Source organism: Capricornis sumatraensis, chromosome 2, assembly GCF_032405125.1.
Source record: "Capricornis sumatraensis isolate serow.1 chromosome 2, serow.2, whole genome shotgun sequence".
Lineage (NCBI taxonomy): Eukaryota > Metazoa > Chordata > Mammalia > Artiodactyla > Bovidae > Capricornis > Capricornis sumatraensis.
This window is the reverse complement of record NC_091070.1, coordinates 193,557,768-193,581,938: the sequence shown is the minus strand read 5'-3', so window position 1 is coordinate 193,581,938 and position 24,171 is coordinate 193,557,768. Positions and strand designations below refer to the sequence as shown.

General features: G+C 55.6%; 1 protein-coding gene across 4 annotated transcripts in view; it reads right to left on the bottom strand.

Annotated features, from left to right (window-relative positions):
• Positions 1 to 24,171, bottom strand: part of LRP8 (LDL receptor related protein 8) — a 76,635-nt gene that overhangs the window by 33,706 nt on the left and 18,758 nt on the right. For all 4 annotated transcript variants that reach the window (XM_068963608.1, XM_068963609.1, XM_068963612.1 and 1 more), the window contains exon 3: positions 7,926 to 8,048. In XM_068963608.1, the coding sequence (XP_068819709.1) occupies positions 7,926 to 8,048 (123 nt within the window). The remainder of the gene's footprint in view (positions 1 to 7,925; positions 8,049 to 24,171) is intronic.

The following is a 24,171-nucleotide window of genomic DNA, read 5'->3' as shown; positions in this document are numbered from 1 at the left end:
CCCTCTTCAGTTGAGCCAACCCCTCCACCTGCCTCACTGGCCTAACCTCCCAGCCTTCCCTTTAGGCTCCAGCAATATGGAGCCACCATGCCCTGCATGCACCTGTGCCATTTCCAGCTGTGTGCCCGTGGGCAAGATACGCCCTGTTTGGGTCTCAGTTTGCCCTCCAGATCAGTCACTCTGTGATCCGAACCTGCAGATGGGAAGGGCTCACCACAGCCCCAACAGCTCCCTCCAAGCCTGCCTCCCCCCGTTAATGTGCTGAGCCTGCTGCTGAGAGCAGTCGCTGTGTGCCAGGGCCCAGCGGGACCACACAGCTATAATTACTGCAGCCGCAATCAGAGACTGACTCAATCAGGGGCCCGAAGCTCCAGGGCTGATTCTCAATTTGGAAGAAAGAATGAGAACCCTGATCCAGCCTGGGGATGGCTCTCGTCCTGAGCACCCCAGGACGACCCACGTGATAGACCCAGCCGAGGCAGAGACATCTCAGACCTCCATGTTGGCTTCCTCACCCTGCCTTCCAGGGTGTACACGGGCCAAACCCAGTGGTCTCTAGGATGTGCCAGGTGCAGTACTAGATGCTTCCATTGTATCTTCATAGTACTCCAGCAAGGTATAGGTTACAGTGGGGCCTCCAGCATGAAGGTCGAGGGCACGGGCTCTGGAGCTTGGTGGCCTGGGTTCAGCTCAGTCACTTGTTGGCATCTACCTTGGCCATCAGTCTTTATCCCTGTGCCCATTAAGTGGGGATAATACTATTCCCAGTCCCACTGGACTGTTACAACAACTACGTTAATGTCTGTAAAGCAATTAGAATGCCCAGCCAGTGCTCACTCATGATACCTACTATTATTCTCCGCACGTAGCAGCTGAGGACGTATCTATTTCCTCAGTGAGTATCCTGCTGTGTACCACACATGGCACCCAGTGCTGGGTCCTACTCAGTCCTGAAGACCCAGGATAGGGTGCAGTCAGCTGTGTCTCATGCCAGAGGCTGAGAACAGTCCACGGCATCCTGGAGGCAGTGGGTTACTGGTATCTTACCCTCAGTTCTTCTCTCTAATCTCAGACCAGTTTCCCCAAACTTTTGCTTCCATAGCTGGGATGAAAGCCCACAAGAGATGGAGAGAAGGACACAGAGAAGATGAGTTGGGGGCAGGTGTCTGAGTCAAGACCCCAAGATACTACTACACCATGGGAAAGGAGTACCTTGTACCTCCCAACTGTGGACCCCAAAGTTACCCCTAGGAATACATTTCATAAATATAAGGCAACCTGTTGGGAATACAGGATTCAGGGGATTCATTTTACAGGAATTTCCCTTTACAAATACTGTCGGGCAGAGCCCTGGAAGCACTAACACTCAAACATCCTTTACACAGGCTTCCTTGGGAGGTGGCACAGGTGATGAGGGGCCTGCCAGTCAGGGGAGGGGCCCAGAGCACCTCCATCACCCACACACTGCAGGAACCAAGAAAGTACTTCCCGCTCTGGGCCCAGCTGAACACAAGGGGGCTGCAGCGACCAGCAATGTCCCAGATAAGGGGTGGGCTGGTGGGTGGTGGGTGCAGGTTCCTGGGCCCCAGCTCACACTAGACTGAATCCAGGCTTCCAGGGCAGAGCCCAGGCATCTTAGCAACTCTGCCCACCCCGGCTTGCCCTGGTGATTCTCAGCACCCCATTTGAGAAACCCTGGGTTACCATTCTGCAAATCCAAAAGATACAGGAGATTTCATATCTTTTAAATCCACTTCCAGAAAAGTGTTAGAGGAGGCGCTGTATGTCTGCAAGCCCCTGACACAGAGGGGACAGAGGGCCGAGGCAGCATCTGTGCGCCAGGCCTCAGGAAACAGATGCTCACGGGGAGTTGTTAGGGAGCCGTGGTTACTGAGCACCTACTGTGGGGCAGGCTACTTGACGCTGAGTTGATATTTTCCCATGTCACCCTCACCCTCTCCCTGTCACATAAGCAGGCCCTGCAGGCTGTGAGTGGAAACCCCAGGAACACCATTCACAAAGACGATGTTAGGGGCACTCCTAGAACAGAGCAGGACACTGGTCCTGCAGGTAAGCACTCCATTTTACAGATAAGGAAACCAAAGCTCAGAGAGACCCGGACCAAAGCTCAGAGTAACTGGCCCCAAATGCACAGCAGTGAGAGTCAGAGTCGAGATTCCTTTGCCTAAACCCTGCCCTTTCCATCAAACCCCTCACTCTCCTGTGGGTAGGGTAGTGGCCCAATCATCACTGTTAAGTCGCTCAGTCGTGTCCAAGTCTTTATGACACCATGGTCTGCAGCATGCCAGGCTTCCCTGTCCTTCACCATCTCCTGGAGGTTGTTCAAACTTATGTCCATTCAGTCAGTGATGCCATCCAACCATCTCATCCTCTGTCGTCCCCTTTTCCTCCAGCCTTCAATCTTTCCCAGCATCAGGGTCTTTCCCAATGAGTCAGCTCTTCACATCAGGTGGCCAAAGTATTGAAGCTTCAGCTTCAGCATCAGTCCTTCCAATGAATATTCAGGGTTGATTTCCCTTAGGATTGACTGGTTTGATCTCATCGCAGTCCAGGGGACTCTCAAGAGTCTTCTCCAGCACCACAGGTCAAAGCATCAATTCTTCAGCATTCAGCCATTTTTACGGTTCAGCTCTCACATCCATACATGACATAGTGACCCAGAACCAACCCCAAACTCTCTGCTCAAAAGTCCAGGTGATTGAAACGGCCCTTGACCCATCTGTACCATCTCCGGGGGCCTGGTTCTGCATACCCCAGTGCAGCAGGCAGCTGCTTGAACTTTGAATGAATATTTATACAGTTAATTGCATAACCTTTCAGCAAGGACAATGATTAAACAATCCGTCTGCTTCCTTTCTTTATAATTAATAAGACATTTGCTGTGTCCCTAAATAGACAGCTCTAATTACAGGCTCTTGAGGATTCTGCAGTGCCTGACACCAGCCCTCCTACCCTCAAAGAGCCAAGGCACCTCCTTGGCCTGTGGGGGACACAAGAGGCCTTGGAGGTCACACTGAGGAGCACTGGCTGGAGTGACAGGAGGTGGAAGTCCAGAGAGGGGAAGTGACCTGCCCGGGATACTGGATGCTGGGCATGACAACCGCCGTCTCTCCCAGAACCTTGCTGTCTCTGTTGTGATGCAGCTACTTCCCAAAGCAGGACCTGGACCTCGCCCTCTGGGCTCCTGGGTCAGACCTCTCACTGCGCAGCCCCGGAAGCTGGTCTGGGGAGTGTTGACGTGCAGCATCTCCTCAAGTGTGTGCGCTCAGTCGTGTCCAACTCTGAGACCCCATGGACTGTAACCCACCAGGCTCCTCTGTCCATGGGGTTCTCCAGGCAAGAGTACCAGACTGGACAGCCATCTCCCTCTCCAGGGGAATCTTCCTGACCCAGGGATCTGCGTCACTTGTGTCTCCTGCATTGCCAGGCAGGTTCACTACCACCGCACCATCTCTTCATGAAGTGAAGGCTATTATCACCTTCATTTCACAGATGGGGAGAGTGAAGCCCAGAGACCGTAAGTCGTTTGCTTAAAGTCTTGTGAAGAGCAGAGCTGCACATCTTCCCCAGGTCCTTCAACTCCAAACACTGTTAACTTATGGCACTTCACACTGCATGGAGGGGAAAGTAGGCCCCGATGGTCTCCTGGTGACCCTGGAGAGGGTCACTGCAGGCAGGAGGCTCACTGGGCCTTGGCAAGTCTGCAAGATGGGAGGTGGCTGTCTAATGCCCACTTTCAGGATAACTGAAGCTAGAGGCCCCAGGTGGCATAGCACGGGAGATAGAGCATGGGTTTGGAGTCAGACAGAGTATGGTTTAGACTCCACATCAAATTTACTAACATGAAGGTCCTTCAACAAGTCACTTAACCTCTCTGCACCCTGGCTCCCCTCACCTGCACATGGGGTTACATCATCTCCCAGAGCTGGTGCGTGGCTTATATGAAGAAACATGCAAATCCCTATACAGAACCCAGAGCAAACTTGGAACTCAGCAGACAGTTGTCCTTGTTTTATTTCATGAAATGCGAAGGGCTGGGAGGGCCCAGGTCTCACCCCTGGGGATAGACATCACAGCTTATTACAGTCCAGAGGACCCTCCGTGATGCAACCCCCACCATTGAACTGAACACTTCTCCTTCTCTCTCCATCTCTTTCCCTCTCCCGCTCTCTCTCTCTCAGAAACAGATGCCCCAGGGAATGCCTCTGGCTGGCTGTCCAAGTATCTCCAGGTTCTCAGGGGCAGGAATGAGGAGCCCCACTTCCTCAGACATCAGGAATCCTCCAAGTCACCAAGGGCCTGCCACTGTACTCCAGAGTGGCTGCAGGCATTTAAAAATTCCCAGAGAATCTTGTCTTAGAAATCGAAATCCAACCATCCTTTCTCTAATTCAGAAGCTCACAAATTAATAAAGAGGGAAATGTCTGTTGACTGAAGGAAGGAAAGGGCCTAACGGCTTCTTATTGAGCAAGCACATCAGCAGAGCCGGTCATGGGAGGCGCAGGGTCAACACCCTCCACTTAGGGACTGCCAGCTCCCAGAGGGCTCAGGCAGTGGTGACTGTGGGGTCCAGCTGCTGCCCAAGGAAGCATGGCACGGATGTCCCACTGCGCAGAAGGGGGCAGTCACACCAAGCTCCTTCTCACAGGGTCAGCTGGGTGGGCCCCTGACTTGCCAGATGAGCTCAGAAAATCTTTGATAGGAAGGTATGCTTGGTTAATCAGTGAGGTCCCCCTTCCAGATGGGAAGGCTCTAACATGCATGAATAAAACCTCATTTTCAATAAGCAGCAGCCAGAATTGTAACTCACTCACCTTGAACCAGCTTCCCTACCCCCATGCCGCACACCTCCCAACAGATGCCTGAAGGTGGGTCACAAACATCCCCAATCAAGGGAGCTATAATTAGAGCTGAAATGCTACTTTCATTAGGCAAATGTCCGGGCGTTCCTGCTGTGACTCCTGGCTCAATGTGACAGTGACAGAATCCAGAACCAGAAGGAAAGAGATCTGGGAGGAACCCCAGCCAGTGAGATGCAGATTATATAGAGGGGAACACAGGAATGGGAACCTGCTCCCAAATCCCTCCCTACTCCACGCAAAGCGTCTTCACTTAGACTTCGAAGATCTTAAATCGGGGATAGGGCCTAACATCAAAACATAATGATAAAAATCCCACTGCCATCGACACTGCGAGTGCATCTTTTTCATTCGGTCCTCACCACCCATGTAAGACAGGTACCACTGCCCCGTTTTGCAGATGAGTGAACTAAGGCTCAGGGAGATTGGGCAACTTGCCTGCGGTCTCACAGGTTAAAGGACCTGAACCCGAGTATATCAGACATCAAACCCACTACATTTGACTACTGCCTATAATCTTTCTTTGCAGGTGGGGAGGGGGCTCTATCCTAGAAGCTGGCACAGTCCCCAGGAACCTGGTAGGCTGTGGAGGTTGCTATGACAACGCCAATTAAATGGGCAGTGAATTGGCTGCTGGGTTCTCACTTGGTCAGGAGACTGTGAGCAAGCCCGTTACCAGGTCCTGCTGCCCCCAATTCTACCTGGCCCTCAAGGTCCCACACTGGCTGACCTTCTCCAGGCAGCCCTCCCCACACACAGGTCTTCCCACCTGTGACCAGTGTAACTGCACAGAAAGTGGGATCCTGGCCTTGTGCCCAGCTGGGTACAGGCAAGGGAGAAAAGGGCCTCAGACTCTTATGAGTCCAGGAGTCTTAGAATCAGGGTCTCTGGAACTCTGGAATGTTAGAGACTAGAGCAGAGAGGGGGCGGGAGAGCATGCAGGACTCACACAGCATCACTGGGAGAGCCCCCTGACTCCCAGGATGCAGAGAAGGGAGCTGGGCGCCCCGACTCCCCTGGTGGCAGCTCCCACACAGTGCTCTGTCAAGCCCCAGAGAGACTTCAGAGCCTGCCTGTTGTCATGGAAGGCCGACCAGCCACAAACAACCTGTGTGTCTTAGAAGCAGGGCCCTCAGCATCTCTAGGCTTCCAGTTACTCAACTACCTGATAACTGTGCTTTACAGCTGAGCCCAAAGCAGGCCTGGGGAAGCAGGAGGTGTGAGGCCAGAGACCCCCACCCCCCACCACCCTGGCCCAGCACAGCCCAGAAGATGGGAAGGCAGCAAGTGCTGGGAGGGGTAAGAGGCGGGAAGACAGAGAGAAACAGAGGCAGGATGAAGAAAGAGGGCAAGCGGGAAGGGGAGGAGGGGGCAGGCAGAGAAGGGAGGCAGCCCAAATAGAGGGCTGGGCAGGAGGGAGATGGAAAGGAGCACCACTGCAAACAGACAGAGATGTGGGGAGTTGCGGGAGCATAGTTCGTAGGCAGCAGGACAGACCCCAGTAATGACTGTGAGGACGCTCCCTTCCCCTCCATCCCCAGTGTCCAGGGTAACTGCAGGCACGGGGTCTGGATGGCTGAGCTGGCTGACTGCCAAGGCGGTCACAGCTCCCCTCCCCAAACATGCACTCCGGGCTGCACACAGCTCTGCCCTATGTTAGCTAGGCCGCCTTGGGCAAGCAGAGGAACCTGTCCCAGCCTCAGTTTCTTTCTCTCTAAACAGATCCACCTCTCGCCCAAGCTGGCCCTGAGGAGGAGTCACAAGTGGGCGTGGCTGGGCTTTGTTCCTCTGGAAGCGCAGGACAAAGCAGTGGGCTGCCCTCCCCCACCGTCCAGCACCTCCAGGACTGCATCGGGGTGCAGGGGCTGCTGGGTGGAGTGAGCGAAGGGCAGGGCCTGCGCTGTGGCTGGGAAGGCGAGGCAGCTGTGCAAGGAAACGAGGAGTCCCTTGTCTTGGGCAGGGGGGTGGCTCCTGCTCTCCCTTTCTCTCTCCTGTTCCCTGTTTCTCATGCGGAGACTGGTAGCTCTGTTGCTAGGAGACAAGGAAACCCAGTTATCACCAGCCACAGCCCTAGATAGGACGCTGGCCTCCATTGTCCCCACTTCTGCCTCTGGGGTGACTGTGACCCCTAAGGAAGATCCGGGGACGCTGACTAGCAGGTCCCCGCCAGCCCTACCATCCTCCATGTGCTGCCCCTCTCCTGGCCTTTTGTTTCAGGCTCATTCTGCTGAAGCTCTGCCTCTGGGACCACTGGGTCCTTCCCTGCCCCCTTCTCTTCTCCTTTTTAATTTAACAAATGTCACGGAATGACCTGCCCAGTGTACGTTTGCTTTGAGGATTAGGGCTTGGAAAAGAAATCACAGAGAGACAAAGGCTGAGTGCGGGAGGTGGGCCTGGGGCTTGGCTTCGGCCTTCATCTTGCCCCTGTTGCCTGTTGCCATCTGGGCCGGGCTCCTAGGCTCCGTCCGCCCAGAGCAGAGGACAGAGTCAGGGCCTTGAAGACCCCAGCTGGGTGGCCTTGGGCAAGTCACTCAACCTCTCTGAGCCTCAGCATCCACCTCTGCAAAAGTCAGAACGTTACAGTACCTGTCTCACGAGGCCACTATGGGAATCAGATGAATGAAAGCACAGACAGCGCTTTGCATATAGTGAATGCTAGATAAGTACCAACTGCCATTAGTGTTATTAGAATTATGATTAGAATCCTCAAAAAAAAAAATACTAGTGGGGGAAACTGAGGGGAGGCCTGGAGCATGTGTGCTGGCTGCTTCTCACCATCAGGGTTCAAAGGGGCTGCTTTTAGCTCCTGGAACTCTAGGAGCAGGGCCTAACCCGCCAGAGAGCTGGGAGGAAAGCCCAGACACAGGCCACCAGACACCAACGACTTGAAGCTCCGGAGCTCACGAGTGCTCAGCACAAGGTGCGTATGGGGCTGTGCGAGACAGGTCACCTCACCTGAGCCTCCAGCTTCCCCACCAGGAAGGCCTGGCAAGGAAACTGAGGCCCGGAGCCAGGCCCCACCCCCAGCCCAGGGGCAGGACTCACTGCACGTGGCCTCCGACTCGTCAGAGCCGTCTGGACAGTCCTCCTCGCCATCACACTTCCACCGCTCTCGGATGCAATGGCCATCGTTACAGGTGAAGTCGCTGTCTGCACAGGTCTTCTTGGCTGCGGGGCAAGGAGAAGAGCATGAGGGGCCTGGTGGGCACAGGAGGCTTTTCCAGAACATTCAGTCAGGTGGCTACAGGGCGACCAGAACATCCTCCGTCTGCAAACTGGACCATGTGACCTCCCACGGCTCCAGGAGAGAAAGACTTATTCACTCCACACCAGGAGGAGACAGGCAGTCCCTGGCCCTGCTCTCCAGGTTCAACAAGGGTGACAGCATCCAACTACCAAGGGACTGCCTCTTCCCATCACACCTCCCTCTTCCCCTCAAGTCCAGTTTCACTGTCACAGCCTCTAGGAAGCCTTCCCGGATCACATACAGTGGTGGCCTTGGCCCCTTCAGTCAGTTCTCCTTTACCTGCCTTTCCTCCTCCCCCCAGCCAGACTGAAGTCAAGGCCTCTTCTGCAAGCACCAGGGAGCTTATCATTTATGATAATAAATCACAAAAGTAAGTGATCACCTCGCGGCAAGATTAATGAGGTACGTTTTGTTCACAGTGAGGGAAAGAGACTCTAGACATCCAAATCAGTCTCTGTCCTGAAGGCCTTTACAGCCCAGAGGGGAGGCCTCCACACTGTGGGCTGGAATCCCAGCTCTGCCTCTTTCTATCTGTGTGACCTTGGGGATGTTACTGGACCTCTGAGCCTCTGTTTTCTTATCTATGTGATGGGGAGAAAGACACAAAGGGCTCCGAGGAGAAGTAGCAAGAAGTTATAATGTATGAAGATAAGGCAACAGAGACCCTGGTACACAGCAGATGCTCAGTAAGCAGCAGCTATTGCTGTTTTTATGGTTCAAGTCTTAATCAGAAGCAAAGGAAGTGAGGTGTTCCACACCCTCACGGGGGATATACGTAACAGGCTGGGCTCTCACAGCTGGGAGCAGAACTGGGACCAACTCAGGGACCAATATGGTCTGCTTTTCTCCCTGTCCCTCCACTGGCCCGATGCTCCTCCAGTGTGGATATTACATTAGATTTGACACAGGACCCAACTCAGGGTAGATTTCAGTGGAGGCCATTGAACCCAAGGGAAACACTGCCGCTGCTCCCACACCTCCAGGCCAGGCTCCAGTTCTTCCCAGGAAGCGCCTTCCCAGCGACCAGCCTTGGGTTTTGTAAATCCTCCCACAGGCCCTCTGGCCTCCTCTGGAGCCACAAGACTGCTCCCTCCCCCTGAGCAGCCCAACAAGGATTTGAGGACAGACACTAGGGCTCCTGAATCCATTCCATTTCTGCCTTCCTTTTCAATGAAATCTTTGCAGCGCATCTGCATTCTAGGATGAGCTTTCACACTTTCCTTAGAAGAACATCTCTGCCTTTGCAGGGTGGGAAGAAACCAGGGGAATCAGAGTCTACCTACAGATGGGGGTCTGAGGCCTAGAGACAGAAAAGGGCTGGCCCAGGGAAACACACCACCATGGGGATCAGAACCAGCTCACTTGCCTCCCAATCCAGGACCCAGAAAGCCCTCCCTGAGCCCTGCACTGAGAACTCGACGTGGGTAATAGATACCAATGTTGTTGTTCAGTTGCTAAGTCGTGTCTGGCTCTTTGTGACCCCTAAACTGCAGCATGGCAAGCTTCCCTGTCCTTCCCTTTCTCCCAGAATTTGCTCAGACATAACCACTGAGTCACCACCTTTTGGCAAATCACAGCCTATGACACATCAGAGAGTAAGTAGTTATGAGCCATGGCACCTGGACATTTCCAGCGTGCTCCCTTGACAGGAAGCTCTGCATCCAAGAGAGAAACATCTATTCCCGTGCTTTCTTTTTCCTGTTCTAACATTCTCCAAGTGCATCCCATGTGCCAGGCTCTGTGCTTAACACTTTACCAGGAAACCCCACGACAAAAGGCCTGTTGTGGCCCTCACTTGACACGTGGGGAAGTTCAGTCCCAGGGTGTTAAGTTACACACTCAAGGTCACAGCTCGGGGGCAGCAGAAGTCACAATTTGACCTCACTGTCAGACAACCTTCTTCCCCACCAGGGTTCTCCAAACAAAATGCCCAGTGGCACCAGATATGGAACAAAAGATCTGGAGTAGATGGGAAAGTCCATGGAAGCTCCAACTCAGTGCTCGGTGAGCATGTATCTGTGCCCTGAGCACACGGATTGGGAATCAGCCCGGCCTGTGAGTGCAAGTGCACAACCAGCAAACCCCAGGCTGACCAAGAAGGTGATGGAGGGGCTCCATTGCTGGGCCTAGGCCAGCCAGATGCTCACCAAGGACCCTCTCCTCCCTGGCATTCTGAGAGTAAGCTTGGCCTCCCACAGTGTGCCAAGTCCTGGTGCGCCCCAAGCAAGGAGGCCAGAGCAGCCACAGGCACCATCACAGTCCTGAGGGTAGGAAATGGCAGCCTCAGGGTGCATGTCCTATGGCGGTGTTTTAGGGAACAGATTCATTCACTGTCATGACTGGTTTGAACATTTTCCGCCCTGGCTCTGCCCTGGCACCTTTCACTCAATATCCCGGTGACGACTTATAGCTATCCTGACAGCTGTTGTTAATCCCATTTTGCAGAAGAGGAAATTGAGGCTCCAGAGGTAGACGTGGTAGGTGGCAGAAGTGGGATTTCAATCCCATGTGGCAGCTGCCAAAGCTTGGGCTCTCTGTGCTAAGTCCCTTAGCCGCCACGGTATTATCAGGCTAAGAATGAGGACCCCAGCAAGGCAAATGCAGCGGGACTAGGTCCCAGGGGCAGCAGGACAAGGCAATGTGGAAGATCAATCATAGACCAGAGACACCTACACTGAAGGGCTTCCCCTGGAATGTGCAGTAAACCTGGGCCTCGACGGCCTGTGCTCGGCCAATGTGCCACCCTGGGGAAACTGAGGCAGCATGGTCAGTTTCATGCTGGGAACTGGGCTAAACTACCTGGGCAGGCCCTGTCTGAAGTGTAACCACATGGAAGGATTTGGAAGCAGAGCTGTCTAAATCCTGGCACAGCCACCTCCTCTCTAGATGATGCTGGGCAAGCTCCTTCCCTCTCTGGGCAAGTGGAGAGGGTGGCTCCCCCAGGAAGCACTGCCACAAGGGCAGAAGGCAAAAAGGGATCTGAGCGAGCATCCTCGTGTCGGGCGGATCAGTGTAGAGAGGCTACATCACCCCTGCCAGGAGATGAGGGCTCAGCAGCCTTGTGAGGCTGTCAGAGCAAGCCAGGACAGCCCCCACTCTCCTGGCCTTGGCAGCCTTGGCTCCAGCTCCCAGGGTGATTCCCAAGCTGGGCTCAGGGCTGTAGTTCTCTATTTCCAGGGATTTATGTCCCTCCATGCCAGTTGCCCCTTGGACAATGCCCACCTCTGTGAATCCCTGTCCTCCACAGCCCAGGAATGGTACACAGTCATCCAGGGTCTGCGACATCATAATCTGGTGCCATGGCAACAGATGGGCTGCCACAAAGGACTCGGGATTCCAAAGGGCAGTGGGGAGGGGCCAACCCCATGGCAGAGTGGGAGAGAGTGGGAAATCCAGGACAAAGGAAGTGAGAGCTGCTTTATAACAAGAACGCAGACCAAGGAAAGTGTCAGGCTGCTTACGGTTGATGGAACTCTGTTCTGCCACTTGTGGGCTGTGTGACCTTTTGCAAGTTACACAACTTCTCTGAGTCTCACTTTTTTTGTCCATATTCAGGGATCATATCCCTGCTTTACCGCACAGGGTTGCTGTGAGAAGCAGTCGGGCTAAATTAGATGGTGTCTGGACTTCATGAAAAGCAGAAAGGTGCGAGTCTGCGATGTGTGAAGTCAGCAGCCTCAGCTGCTGCGTGTGTGGCACTGGCTCATCCACCACCTCATCTGGAATGGAGGGGTGGTGCTGACTGCATCTTCAGCCCCTCTCTGTGCCCAGAGCCCATGGTCTTGTGAAATTGTTATGATCACTCAGCACCTCCCAGCTCCTCTGCCCCTTCCCCGAGACAATGTGCATCCTTCGTGCTGTTATTCCCCACCCACATTCATCCCGCAGACCCAGTGCAGACAGGGGGCTCCAAAACAAAGATTAGTCAGGGCTGCCGGGCAGAGCTGCTCAGTGTGGCTTGTCTTGGCAGTCACAGTGCTCCCTCCTGTCAGAGCCCAGGGCCTTGAAGTCCCCTCTGCAGCTCTCCCATTCTAGAAGCAAAAGCCAAGCCCAGGGAGAGGCGGCAGATCAAAGGCACAGCACATGCGCACCTGAGCCCAGGTATTCTGTCTCCGGTAACACTGTGTGGCCAGGAAGTCAGGGGAGGGCTACCCAACCACCCCCGGGGTCAGGGAAGGCTTCCTGGAGGAAAGGACTGTGTTCAAAGAAGAGAGGTCAGCCAAGCTGTGGGAGTAAGGAAAGCGGAGAAGGGCATTCAAGGAGAGGGGTAACGGCACGGGGTGTGGAGGAGCCAGTGGAGTGGCCGTTCGGGGTTCATTCGACACTTGAGGAGGCAAGTGGCAAGGGACCTGGCAGATCTACTTGGCCACGGGCCGACTCATCCTGCCTGGCACCAGGCTGCCCCTCAGAGGCCCAGTGCAGCGGCCTGGCTTTCCCTGAGCGTATCCAGGGACTAGCCCCCATCCCTGCTAATCACAGGACAGCCAACAAAACCCACAGCTCCTAGCTACCCGGGTCTCCTTCAGTATTTGGGGGTGGGGTTGGATACATGGACCATCAGGCCCTAGCAGGGGAGGAGAGAGGAGGGATCCCGACAGACAGCTGGGGGACCATCCGTTCAGATGTTTGGCATAAGCTTTCTTCTTTTCCCTTTGGGAGACGCTTGATGCCCATTGGCTCACCAAGGGCCCTGAGAGGCCTACAGGAAAGATATCAGATGGATTTTGTTTCCTGCAGTAATTTCCAAATTTGTTAAGCCAAAGACCATCTTTGTTGGATGCCATGTCTACTAATTTCCCAAGAAAAACCAGTGCAATGAACCACACTTGATGAGACACTGCTGTAGGGCGAGCCCTGCATCCTTCAGATCAGAAGATGAGGCCCGGAGAGGGGAGGACTGGCCTGTGGTCACACAGCAGAGGCTGGTGCCCAGTCTTCTGTCTCTGGGCCACCTCCACCAAGCCATGAAAAGCACAAAAAGCTGCTCCCAGGGCATTTGGCCCTGAGCGAAGCTGAGAGTTTCAGTCCTAAGAGCAGGGACATGTCTAGAGGTGAGCCCAGGATGGCTGGGGGGTGGGGGGCACTGATACCAGGCCGCACAGGACAGGGAGATGAGAGAGACAAGGCCTGTGTTAGCCCTCAGGTTTCTGCAGACAGGTCGCGGGCCTCAGAGAACATTTTTTGATGGCAGAGCAGAGACCCACAAATGAGATGAATCCAACTGAGCACTGTTGCTGAGCCACCTGGGGCAGATCCCTTCCCTCCCAGGGCAGTTGAGAGTCTGGAGGGGCAAAGATGTAAACCCCTACCTTGGAGACTTGTGCACAGAGGGGACTCATCTGTTCCCATTTCCTCTCCCAGGCCTGGGCCAGCCCCGAGTGTCCTGGCTCTGGCCCTGCAGCCCAGCCTGAAGGCAGCTGGGCCACTGGTACCCGGGTCGGGCAGATGAAAGAGCGGCTCCCCCCACGGTTACCCTTCTGCAGAGCTTGCCAGGCCCCAGCGTTGCCAAGACGACCGCTGCCAGCTGAAGGAAGATCCGGGGTGGGGGCAGGGGGCGTGCCAGCCCGCCCCTGGCCTACTAACCTGGCAGACAGATTTAAATGACAGCCCAGGAAGCTACTATTAAACTGTCACCCCAGTCAACAGGACGACAGACCCGGAGTGTTCTCTGGCTGCAGCAACAACACAGCAGGAGTGAGAGGGGGAGGAGACGGTGGCCCAGAGCAACCTGCACCCCCTCCCGGGAGGCCCAGTCTGCCTGGCCGCTCACCCGCCGGCCAGAGCCGCCCTCTAAGGCTGTGGCACAGAGCTGCCGCACAGCCAAGGCCTGGAAAACTTGGTTTTCAAGCAGAGGGATGATTTGTCTAAGTGAAACCCCAGGGTATAAAATAGAGAAAAATGGAGATGCGCTACTGAAAGCAGGGTGAGAGCGGTCCACACCAGCCTTTGCCCCATCCCTCCCTTAGCAGCCCTGGCGGGGCCATAACACCCTGGGCTCACAGCCCCCCCAGCATTGGGTTCAAACCCAACCCTGATCCCATCTCGGACACATGATGTTCCCAAGAACCCTCAGTTTAAAGATCTCGTGAGTTGGGATGGGGGGCAGATCCCATGAGTCTAATATAACGTTTAGAACAGCCTCTTCAGGTTCAAGGTGCTCACTCTCTAAGAACCGAAGGTTCTAAGACTGTGCCACCCTGATCCACACACCTCAGCCTCATGATGGGACTCCAAGATGGTCCCTGCACACATCACATAATGTCGACAAGCTGTGAATGCCCCCCAACCCTGTCCTGTGAGGGACTGACTCTGAGTCCGCGCTGACAGTCAGACCCAAGGCTCCGGTGCTGCCAGAGAGGCAGGCCGTTCCCACAGTGTCCCGACACCCACGGAGCGCGGGAGGAGGGGCTCAGCTCAAGGCTTTGTGCTGCCCAGCGGGCTCCGGGGCGCAGGCCACCACCATCCATCAGCAGGTGACATCTGAGTCCGCTTTCTCGTCCACCCTCTCATCCCACCTGGGGAGACAGGAAACGCAGCGGCAGATGCTGGGGGGCGGGGGGCAGGGAGGGGTGGGCATGTGAAGGGCCCGAGAGAGAAGATGAAAGAACGAAGCAGGCAGTGTGGGAGGACCACTCTTTGGGGAGGGCTCTTTGTTCTTAAATCGGACAATGTCCTCAGCAGGGTGTCCCCCTGGCCCCACCCGCCAGCGCCTGCCAGCACTTCCTTCATCTTAGTGTTCCCCTCACACAGGATCTGGCGCCAAGCAGGTGCCCAAAGAGCGCCCGTGGCCCCACACCCCTGACAGACCGTGCGACCCCTTCCCACTCAGCCTCAGGTGAGCACATCTGTGAGGACCCCTCCCGCTGACAGTCTGGGTCTGACACAGGTGGGCTGTGCTCCTCGGTGCTGCTCCAGGGGATCCCCTGGGGCTTCCGGCAGCCAAGTCCCTCTTCCAGGCCCCCGGCACATCCCAGCTGCTCTCCGACGCTGCCCCACCCCGGCCCCGCTGTCACCAAGGGAGGTCCAAGCCATCACTGGGGTATGTGGGACTCCCTGTCGCCACAGGGAAGATGCGTGTCTCCGAGGGACAGACGACAAAGGGGTCTTCCTGTCGCAGTGACTTGTGGAGGCAGGGTATTGAGCCAGTGACGGCTGTGAGGGAACGGGGGCAGTGGGTGAGGGGACAGTGGATGGGGATCAGCAGGGGTCCCGGGGCGGTGTCTGCGCAGGACCAAGCACCACGCACGGGGCGCCGCTCAGAGCAGCTGGTAGCACGGAGCGGACAGCCACTCCCTGCCCAATCTCCAGGCTCAGGACTGCCCGCCCTGGGTCTGGGACACCCCCTTGGCACTTGGATTTGAGGTCCCAAGGAAACAGCTAGAGGGAAACTTGCTCTACTTCAGAGTGGAAGCCCTCAGAAAGCGGAAGGTATGGTCAGAAAACCCTCCGTGACCTCCGGCCAGGGCCCTGCCTGGTTCCCACCCACCCACACTGTCCCTCCACTCAGGGGAGAGCACATAGCTAGCCCCAGCGGGGACTCAGCCTCCTCTGACCTGGGGACCGTCCCGGCTCACCCCATCAGTCATGGCTCCGCCTCCCACGGGCAAGCCTCAGAGCCTGCCGAGGATCCCAACTTCCAGCCCCTGCTCTCCATCACCAGCCCCGACAGGAGAGGGAGCTCTTCTGCCTCCTCTTCCACAGCTGAGGGAAAGGCTCTGGGTCTCATTGCAAGGGGCTCTGCCACCAACAAGCTGGGTGACGCCAGCGGGCCTCTCTGGGCTCTGTGGCTTCCACCCCACTGATTTGGACCATTCGGAAGCCCAGGGCTCCGTGGACAGAGCTCTGCAGCAGAGGGCGAGGAGGCCAGACCAGCGGGGCCTGAGAAGTCACCAGGGGCAGATGCCACCTCAGTCAGCAGCCTGCGTCGGGTTTGCTAAGGGACTGGGAACCGGGAGAGACTTCCCAGGTGGTACTAGTGGTAAAGAACACCCCTGCTAGTGCAGGAGATGTAAGAAACACGGGTTCAATCCCTGGGTCAGGAAGATCCCCTGGAGGAGGGCATGGCAATCCACTCCAGTATTCTTACTGGGAGAATCCTATGGACAGAGGGGCCTGGCGGGCCCTAGTCCCTAAGGTCGCAAAGAGTTGGACATGACTGAAGCGATTTAGCATGCACGCAGGAACAAGGTGGCCAGCTGTTCCTATTCAGAGGCCACCAGGTGGCACAAGGAAGTGAATGATGGAGTGATGACCACCACCTGTCTCCTCAACGCTGCCCCACCCCATTCACACAGGCACCCTCTGCCCATGAGGCAGTGGCTGGGAAACAGCCCTACCTGAGTGGAAAATGAACCGCTTTCACCAATTACGTGGTAGGAGAAGCGTTTCAAGAGGAGCTTCACTGGGTTATGGGATTCCCAGATGGCTCAGCGGTAAAGAGTCTGCCTATAGTGCAGGAGACGCAGGTCCGAAGATCCCCTGGAGGAGGACACGGCAACACACGCTGGCGTTCTTGCCTGGAGAATCCCATGGACAGAGGAGCCTGGCGGCCTGTGGTCCACAGGATCGCCAGAGTTAGACAAGACTGAGCAGACACGTGCCACTGGGCTATCCTGGTGATAAATGGGCAAGAACGCCCTGTTATTGGGAAATCCATCTCCTGGGATTGGGTGGGCTGCAGCCTCTCTGGGGGTGTCCCTTCTGTGCTGGCCCAGAGTTTCTCACCCAGGAGGCTGGTACGAGCTCTCTGTCACCCTCAGCCCCTTGCTGGCAATCCAGGAAGCCTCTGCCCACTAGGAGGTGCCAGTAGGAGGCCTGAGGATGAGGACACTGCTCTGCCAAGTAGTTGAGGCCTGTGCCAGGATGGCTGCTGGCTTTTATCTAGAAAGAAGTTAAGACCATTTTACTGTGCATGGTGTTAGCACTAGGCTCTCTCCGACCCCTGGCCTGGGGGCCTGGCTCCACTGTGTGACCTTGGTAAGCTCTCTGCCTTCTCTGTGCCTGGCTCTTTTCCTCCATGACAGGACTGGATTAGACGAGACGATCTCTAACTTCTGTCTTTTTTTTTTTAGGTATGATACCACTATCACCAGGTCCAGAGTGAGGCTGGCAAAGGAGGGGACCCGTGGCTCGGTCCCCAGGCCCTCCCATCTGCCTCCATGGCTCCAGGTGGGGGCTGGAGATCCACAGTGGTCACTGACCTGTTGAAGGCCCCTCCATCATCAGAAAGCCACCTTTTCTGGTCTTTTTGGGTTCCCATCTCCCCTAGAACCTGACCAAGGATCTTAGCAGGTGCTCAGGGACACTTGAAGCTGCTCTGCTAACTGCTCTTGCCCACCCCTGGCTACCACTGCCCCACATCCACCCAACAGTCACGGACGAACCGTGGGCTTGCCTACCTGGTGTCTATACTTGTGTAGCTCCACCTGCAGGAGACGCTTCCTCATCTCCACCTGGCAGAACCTCCCCACTCCTCAAGGCCAGCTCAAGCATCAGCCCTTGACAGCGTCTGATGATACCCTCTACCTCCAACAAGGCCCAAAGGAGTGGAACTCCAGCCCAGGGCCCAGAGCACCGAGGGTAGAACATTAGCCAGCTCAAGTCTCCACAGGCTGCTTACTTTGCTGCCATATTTTTGGCAGGCCAGACATACTGGGACAGTGTTCTCAGCCAGCCTTCCAGGCTGTGCCCACCCTGGCCGTCAGAGCCAAGGTGAAGCTCTGCAGCCCAGCCAGACAGCACTCATCCTGTTGACAGCCTGGAGGCTCCAGGAGGCTCCACCCGACCAGAGCGGGCTCAGTGAGTCATCCCAAGGCCCAGCCAGACTGTGGAGCCAGCCTCAGGGAGGGGCAACCTTCCTCTCCCATTGTAGCTGGGCCCCTGGGCCTTTGGCTGCAGGAAAGCCCTTCACAGGATTGTTGGGAGGGAGTTCTGCAAACCCAGGCCCTGGTTGGGGGTGTGGGAGAGCCTCTGACTGGTCTGAGCCTTACAGCCTTAGCACTACTCCAGGTTGCCCCCAAGCCCTTTGCCTTCCCCATGCCTCAATCTCATCAGAGGAGAAAAGAGTCAGAATTTCCATGTGCACGATTCATGGACCTGCAGCCTCCAGGTGGAGAGCGGAAGGGACAGAAGGAGGGCACGCCAGGCATGCAGGCAGGGCTGCATGCTGCCAGCCTGCGCAGTCAGCACCCGCCTCTAGAGGGGAGGCAGGTGTGCAGCTGGGTGGTGAGGATGGCAGAGCACTTGTGTTGCTCAGGGTGGACGCTCCATGAAGAGAGGGCAAGGGCCCTACAGCAGGGGCCACCCAGGAGCGGCAGCTCAGCCGTGGGGAACTATGGGGCTGTTCTGGGGACAAGGAGTGTCTCTGGCTGGAAACTCAGCAAAGGCTGAAGAAAATCTGGCAGAAGTGGGATTCTGAATGAATGCAGTGCCGAGTAATAGATTCGGTGAGCCCCCCACCTCCCACTCTTCAGCAGGGGTCTTCACAGCAGCTCTGTGAGGCGGCGGAGGGAGGCATCACTTCCTTTGAGAGATGACGAAGCAAAAGCCCTTGAAGGGCAACGGCCTGTCCTAAGGTCACAGAGCTCAAGGCAGGACCAGAATCCAGGTCCTTCTATCCCTAACGCTCAACAGGAAAGAAAAAGGTGAGAGGTGGACCTTCGCTCACAGAAATTACAGCCAGGGTGAGGAGACAAGAATTCAGATATAACCGTCCCAACCCAGAACAAGATTAGATGGTCCTGATCAGAATCAAGGGTGGTAATGATGCTGTGTGGCCTCAGGCAGTCATCTCCCTGTCTGGGCCTCAGCTGAAAACAAGGATGCTGAACTCAGCCCTGACGAAGCTCTCACCAGCGCCTCTCCCCTCTGTGGGTGAGGCATGGTTGGGGGGCAAGGGTGATGAGATAGGAGCCTTTTGAGCAGGATCTCAAAGAAGGGCTGATTTTGCACCAATGGGGAAGCAGTGGGGGCTGAGGAAGCCCACCCTGAGAAATCTTATTTGATCCAGAAGGAAAAGGTAGATTCTAAAAGCAGATGAAGGAGGCAGTTTCTTTTCTGGCTTCTTGGTGCGTTGGGAAGGAAACGAGGTCCATTCTCTGAAGCCTTTCAACATCTCAGCGGGGAAGTGTGAGCACGGGTGGCAACCCCACCCAGCAGCAGATTCCGGTGAGAGATGCCCCCAGGCTCCCTCATCACACTAACCACCTGGAGCTGCTCATGACTCATTCAATCCATCCTGCATGTGGCTGGTAGCTGTGCAGGCAGCAAGCGATTCAGGGTCCTGAAACTACAGGTGAGTTAACGTCTCAGAGCCTCAGTTTGCTCACCTACAAAATGGGGATAACAATCAATAGTTATACCCTTCAGGGGCAAGATGTACAGGAGATGATAGATGTTGAAATTATATAGTGAACTGTATACAATTTGGCCACCTGATGTGAAGGGCCAACTCATTGGAAAAGACGCTGAAAGGAAGAAAGAGGAGAAGAGGATGACAGAGGATGAGATGGTTGGGTGGCATCACTGATACAATGGACATGAGTTTGAGCAAGCTCCAGGAGATGATGAAGGACAGGGAAGACTGGCGTGCAGCAGTCCATAGTGTCGCAAGGAGTCAGACAAGGCTTAGTGACTGAACAACAATATCAACAATAGCCCACAAGGGCGATGGAGCTCTTGTCAACAATATGGTTAATTTCTTCTTATTACTCCCAGCGGCTTTCCTGCTAGGACTTTGGAGGAGAGCTGAGTTGCCTTCCTGCTGGAATGGGAGAGGGCTACAGGCAAGTGGACAAAGGATGTGGCTCAGATGGAAAGGCTCCTGGGTCCCCCGAGGTGCTGTGGGGTGGCCAGTGCTTATGGCCTATGTGGAGAAGGCATGGAAGGGGGCAAGGGGCTGCAGGCAGAACACACCTGCAGGGCGTGTTCTCAACCCTTGCATTTCATAAATGTACAAACTCAGGCCAGAGAAGGCCTGGGCCTTTCATACTTCCAAAGCAGCCTCAGGCAAAGCTTACACTCCCTCCTGAGACCCAGTCACAGAGCAGAATTGCAGCTTAAGAGGCTCATGGGATCGTAAAATAGCCTTAGAATTACAGAACACAATCTCCAGTTCCAGGAGAGTATCTTATTAGAATCTTAAAACACACAATTTAAAAGTACTTAGGCCCAGGCAGCTTAGTCAGGACCATGGATTCACAGATTCTTTCCAACTTTGAAATCAGAAAAAATCTTAAACTTACAAACAACAGAACCCTAGAAGCTTCCAATCACAGCATCTAATTTAGGCACCAGAAGTGGCAAAGGCCTATCCCTTCCCCCAACCCCTCCCCTGAGCAGTGCAGGAATCCTCTGTTCCCACCACTGACATATGGCCATTCCGCCCTCTTGAATGCTCTCTGCGACAGGGGACTCAGTCAGCTGTGCTGGCTGGAGGCTGGACACGTTCCTTCCTCTTGAACAGGGAGGGAAATAAGTTCTCAACAGGAGATCTCCACTTTGTACAAATGGATTTTTCACCCCTCCTTGTTCTTTGGCTCTGGTCGGAAAGATTCCCAGGGAAGTGGCAAGGAGCCAAGAGCTGCCACAAAATGACTTTAACCAGCAGACAGGCTGGTAATGGGTTTCGGTGGGAAAAAGGAAGGAGAGGGGCGATTAATTCCAACTTGCTATGCGATAAAGGAAATTAAGGCATAATACGGAAAGGCAGCAGTTCTATTAACCTGTGTGGAATACCAATTACTCAGCCTCCTCAAAATTGCTGGAAATAAGAAAGAAAACCCCCAAAGAGAATGTGATTGTGGCCCAGGGCTCATCTGGATTAGGCTATTTGTTTGCCCTGGCACCCTAATGATGGGAATGAGGGGAAATTCCCCGTTTCCTGGGAGATGGCTACACCAGAGTCAGGGAGAAAAGGCAGGCCCACGTGTTGCCACGGGACCACTTGGCAAGTTTTCTGGGCAGAGGGGGGTCCTCGGCCCACTTGAGGGAGAGTTGGGTGCATTCAGGCCCCAGCATACACCCTAAGTCCTGTGTTCTGGGAGGGACCCTGGGAGGGACCCTGGGAGAGTCAAGCGTCTGATGACCCTTGTTCCAACTGGAAAATCTCAAGTCTCTGCTGCGGGAAGCTGAAAGAATCAAGCAGGGGCCCTCGGGTGCTGAGTACCCAGCTAGGTGCTGGCACGTCCTGCTGTGAAGCCAGACCTTCAAAGGTGCCACATCTCAGGTTCCGGTCCTGCCAGGCTGGGACCCTGGGCTCTGGCCAAGGCTGCCCACCTCTCTGCAGCTGGCCGAGGGGCAGACAGCATGGGCAGAGTTAACAGCCACAGGCCGCAGCTCAGTGCCTCCAGCCAGGGGCCCAGCAGGACTTTCGTGATGGCTCCCGACCAGACCTGGGCAGAAGGAGACAGTCGTGGCTGTGGGAGGTGAGCTGAGGGTGGGGATGGGCAGGTGCCCTGGCTGAGACCCCTGCCACTGCACAGAGCCCTCAGACAGGGGGCTGTCACTCAGGGGTTCTGAGCCAGCATGGTCCCCCACCAGATAGGTCCCACCACAGCTTGGATGAAAGGGAAGCTGCCTCTTAAAGAGCCTGCTCTGTGGGCATGCCTACCGCCCACGACAATTCCACCCTCCTCAGCCTTTTCTTCACGGGGACGTTGTCTCCCAGTACAGAGATTTGGAAGATGCTAGTCTGCAGCCCTCTGTGGCCCTCCTCCCACAAGGAGCAAGTTAAGGAACCAGTGTTCACATCCTGGCGTGGCCCCTTACTGGCTGTGTGACCTCAGGCAGGTTACTTGACCTCTCGGAGCTTCAGTTTTCCTCATCTAAAACTGTGAGGCTGAATCCTGACTTGCAGGGTGGTTGGTTGTGAGATAATGTATCAGTGCCTGACATAGTGATGCAAAGTCCTCTTGATTTTTTTTTTCCCACACTCCCACCCCCTGGCTGTGTACTAGTAGGCCCTCAGGAAGCTCTTGTTAGAATTGTTAGAGGGTTGGGTCAGTCCAGCCACCGGCACACCCTGTCATTCTCTACCCATGGCCCCACACTGGTCTCTCCTGAGCCCCAGAGAGCCAGAGTTCCACAGGCCAGCGGTGCACTTGTCAAGCCCACCACTGTCCCACCCGTGCATGCCCCCACCGCCCCCCCACCCCCGTGAACAGCACTCTGTCAAGAGGGGTGGGGGGGCTGAGCCGCCTCTGCACACAGCCCAGCTTGACCCTCCGCCCTCACAGCCAGGCCTGGTCACAGGGGCGTGCTCAGGCAGACACACAGACCCAGGGGTGCAGGCACACAGCACATGCACGTGCAGACGGGCACATATGCACACAAACGTACACTGCCCGCTTGCACACTCGGATGTGCACCACACACTGAACACAGACACACGTGCCTCCCTGTGCACACACCGCAGCACACAGGCCACACACTCACACATGCACAGGTGGCTTCATATGACGCTCACACACTCCAGACAAATATGCATAGATTTTCCTGCCTCTCCTGTGACAGCCAGATGGTGGGATTCTCCCAGAGGGCTACCATTTAATGCTCTAATTAATTTTTTAAAATTCTGTGTACCCAGAGCCTGGGTTTGTTCCAAATGTCCCAGGCATGGTCCCAGTCTGAAATCAAGGAAGGAGATCTTAGGGAGAAGGATGGTGGGGCTTCCACTGCCCCCAGGAGAGCCTGAGAGCCTGCATCCTCACTGGAAGGCTATGATACCTAGCCTAGTAAGGGGGTCTGGGCTCAAAGTCCTCTTCCCTGGTTCCAAGAGCACTCTATAACCCAGGACCAGGAGAGAGCCCTCGCAGCATCCCTGGCAGGTTGTCTGGCCCTACCTGCACTTTGGTGCCTGCACCCTGCACACTGCACACTGGTCCACTGGGCTCCTGTTCAGACTGCACTGCATGGGAAGGTGTTTACAGACACCAGGGTGGGCTCTGGGGCTCACGTCTAGATCCAAACTCGCCCTTTACAAGCCCTACTGTGTGACTCCAGGGCACTGTCAGTGGAAACGTGGCACAGAGCCAGTGCAGTCTGCCAGGGGAAAGGGATGAGGTGGGAAGATGATGGGCCAGCCCAGAGGGACTTGCGATGCTCCCTGCCTTCCCACTTGCATGCCTCCAGTGAGGGGGAGCTCACTCCATCTCCAGGCAGCTCTGACTGGACCAGAGCGCATCCTCACCAGGTTCCCTGGTGAACCCTGCCTGTTCTCTGGGCCATGGTCCCCGGTGGTTCAGGCTGGCAGGAACCACACAGCACTCACCCTCCAGGCCTTTCCTCCACCTTTCCCGGGGGCACGTTCTTTGCTGCTGAGTGTTTGGGAAAACGCAGCAATAAATTTACCGCCTCACTTATGAGTAATTTGCTGTCAGGAGCTCTGCATAAGCAGAGGGCTGAATTAACGAGGCTTAATTAACATTAATGTTGTGACAGATCTCAACCGAGTCGGGAAATCCCCCATCCTCGCAGCCCAGGCCCTCGCCTGCCGCTTCTGGGCTCATGTGGGAGGTGAGAGGCCCGGGGAGGGTGCTTAGAGCTGCTGATGGACATGACCGAGGGCCGCCTCTTTCCCAGGATTAGAGGGATTTGGGATCTTGGGGCTGGAGGTTTGCAGATCAGCACAGGAAGCCAGGAGCCTCTGCATCACCAGTTCCAGAGGAGCTTTCAGGCTAAGCCCTTCGTTCCCTTTGCCTGGCTCAGCGACACCTGCATGGGCCTCCGAGCCTGAGAGCCCAGGGTGTGGATCTGCCACTCCCAAGCTGAGCCACCCCACCTCTCTGTGCCTCACCATCCCCGTCAGCAAAGCAACAAGACACACCCCCGCTCTCAGGGCTGTCAGAGGACTCTCGAGGTCACGCGTGGAGAGCAGAGGGGCTCTGACATCTGCCTCTCCTCCTCCCACATCATGCGCGGAAGAGGAAACATTACTGAGTGACTACAACGCACTAGGCTCATCCCCTCATTTGATTCTCCTAACAGTTCTTTGAGGAAGAATACCATAAGCCCATTGTATGGATGAGGAAACCAAGGCACTGAGGG